The sequence below is a fragment of the Aplysia californica genome, unplaced genomic scaffold, assembly GCF_000002075.1.
Source record: "Aplysia californica isolate F4 #8 unplaced genomic scaffold, AplCal3.0 scaffold00021, whole genome shotgun sequence".
Lineage (NCBI taxonomy): Eukaryota > Metazoa > Mollusca > Gastropoda > Aplysiida > Aplysiidae > Aplysia > Aplysia californica.
The window spans coordinates 1,356,547-1,359,524 of record NW_004797291.1 but is presented as its reverse complement, the minus strand read 5'-3'; the positions used below and the strand labels follow the sequence as shown (position 1 = coordinate 1,359,524).

Genomic DNA, 2,978 nt, shown 5'->3' with positions numbered 1-2,978 from the left:
CCATCTATCTATCTATCTATCTTTCTATCTATCTATCTATCTATCTATCTATCTATCTATCTATCTGTCTGTCTGTCTGTTTGTCTGTCTGTCTATCTATCTATGTATCTATCTTACCCATGTTCGTGACATGCTCCCCAGGCCCAGAAGAAGCTGACAGTTCTACACAGACATCCCTCCAAGCTGCACCTGATGTGGGTAGGAAATACAAAACTGATCACCGCCTCTCCGGAGAAAACTGGCACACTTACTGTGCTCTCATTCTGGTGACGTAGATCCGATCTGCCTGAATTCTTCCAGCGTCGCAGTGCGTGTGTCATTATCTGCGGTTCTAACTTCGAGTGACTTGTTAAAAAAATATCTAGCTGGTGTACAATTTGTATCTATTAAATGGCTCTCATCAATTTCTTGCCTTTTTGGAAATATATTATGATTAGATTCCTAATATTATGTCACACTATGGTTAAACCTCCTCTTTTGTCCACTGTTCTTTCTCTAGTCTAGAGCAGAACCATGTTAACGCTGTTTCACAGTACAGTTCTGTTATCTTAGGTTTATTTTTTGCGTTTCCAAGATTTTTGGATATTCTGAAAAACTAACAAGTTCCTGTTAATACTTAGATCTGAGATATTTACTTTTTTTTTTTTAATCGTGTCTGTTACGATATAACATGTGGTCCCTGTTGATGAGAGGATGCCACTTAAAGGTTCAGTACCACGTCCTCACGTCTTCTCTTTTGTTTCTATCGAACCTGTCAGCTTCTTTTTTGTTTTTGTTTTTGTTTGGGTTTTTTCGTACCCGTTGTGTAGACGCGCTTGTCTTTATCTCAGACTGCGATGTGATTGTCTTTTATAGTTTTTTCTTGAGTGTGAGGATTGGCATTGTTTGAAATAGGTACATGTTTGTAGTTATTGGTGTTGATAGTTTGGTGTCTATTTTCAAAGTGAATATAAAGATATGATGATCACATATTTTGGGGAAACGAATTTGTTGTTGTTGAAATGCTGTAATTTTGCATGTGTTTGTTATTTTCTAGACAATCCTCTTCATTTGTGATATTGTCTAAAGCATTCCGTCCTTGGTAAGAAGTGGGGGACACTGTGTTGTGTCATGGGCAGGAGCCATGTCCAGTGGTGTTCAAGGACGATTAATTTATTTTTTGATTGCTCTTGACCAGCATAATATATCGGCATCTGTGATGGAATGGTTAGGCTCTTCACCGTTGCACGCGAAAGACATAAGTTTAGTTTTCAAAGCCGATGGGAGTATGGAATGTTTACAATAAAGTGGTAACTAATGTAGGCAAGTGGTTTGAAAGCTTTCTGATATTCATTTTATTCCGTAAGCATTCTGGTAGCATTTTGCTTGGTATTCTTCTTGTTCAGGATTTCTCAATTTCTTTTTAAAAAAGGGTCACCTTCCATCACATAAAGCCTGCCCGTATCAAAATCAACCGAAAGTGAATAATTCGCAAGTTTCTCATTTATTGAACTCCGAAGAGAACATATTATATCCCTTCCCCCAAAAGTATGTATGAAAATAAACAAGCAAATAGCGAGGTAAATCTGTCGAGATTATAATTAAACAACGTTCAAAAACTTTTTTTAGCCGCCTTTCTTCAGTCCTACGATTGTTTTTCTTATTTTGTCGTGTTGTATTATTGTGCTGCAAAATTTAGCATTCTACGTGCCATTGCCTCTAATTTGCTCATTTTCGATACTACTAGGATACCAGAGGTTCGGAAAATCATTTAGAACGAACTCGGACCCGCTTTCGTGCCTCTGCATTTGGAAAATGTCAAATCTTTCATTGAATTCCAGCTTGCCATAAATTGAACCCATTATTTGAGCCTTTTCTCACATAGAAGTATAAGTAAGTTCATTTTTCAAGCGTTTCAGTGCTCTGCACTGGGCACTACTGCGTCCAGAGACAAATTTATTTTGATTAATGTTTTGAAAATGCAGTACATGTGTTTATAGGGAGAGCACCAACGATTATGTTACTTGTAAACAGCCAACGCAGGAATTTTGATCGTTTGTGGTATAGCGGTTAGGCCTTAGTCGTAGCACGCAGAAGACTTGAGTTCAATTTTCGTGTGGGGAGAATTTTTATCGAGCATATCCTTCTCTCAGCTGGGACGTTGCATCCCTTTCAGCTCGAGTTGGTCCTTTTAGGCGGGACCGAAGCCAGCCTCCTTAATTATATGAATTGTGTCTATAGAGACGTGAAAAACTACTTTTTGTGTTGTAAAAAATGCCCAAAGCATGCGTACAATTACTTTACTTTAGTTTTGTATTATAAGCAATAAAACAAAGCCTCGTATGCCCGTAGGCTGTCTCGTTGCTTCCTTCGTTAAAACGAACAAATCAGTTTCCGTGTAAAGGCAGCCGCTTTTATCATAATATACCTATATACCAAATATTCGCTATTATGTAGTACCTGTGTTTTACCCTGTTAAACCCTGTTATGTTGTTGTATACAGTTTGAAATGACAAATATACAAACATCGCCAAATATCAATACGTGTCATAAGAATGACATAAATGATAAAGATTGCGGTGAGAGATTTTCAACGTAGACTACTCTGTGTCTGAATGATTATGTCACAGTGTCTGCTTCTTTAATGATCCTTGTTTGTGTGTGAAAATGGTAGTGCTGTTGTATATATTAATAGTATCCATAGTTTCAAATATTATTTATATTTTAATAACATGTGTGATCAATGATTACTGACTAGTGTACATGTTCAGTGTTGCCAGGTTGTGAAGTTAGTGTTTGCTCCTGTCTGATCTATAATTCGATTTAGGTATTGAAATAAAAAGAAAATAGAAAGTTTCCTGTCTTGCTGTTTTGTGTTTTTCAAGGTCTTTAAATACAAAATGTCAAAGTAAAACGTGAGGCATCGTGAGTATCGTGTACGTATGTTATGTGTGTGTGTGTGTGTGTGTGTGTGTGTGTGTGTGTGTGTGTGTGTGTGT

The 2,978-nt window shown here is 37.2% G+C and overlaps 1 protein-coding gene across 1 annotated transcript in view; it reads left to right on the top strand.

Annotated features, from left to right (window-relative positions):
• Window positions 1–2,835, top strand: part of LOC101852980 (F-box/WD repeat-containing protein 7) — a gene marked incomplete in the record, with an annotated part of 54,789 nt that extends 51,954 nt beyond the window's left edge. The window contains 1 exon segment of the mRNA XM_005090782.3: window positions 142–2,835. Coding sequence (XP_005090839.3) covers window positions 142–270 — 129 coding nt within the window.
• Between the last annotated feature and the right edge of the window lie 143 nt (window positions 2,836–2,978).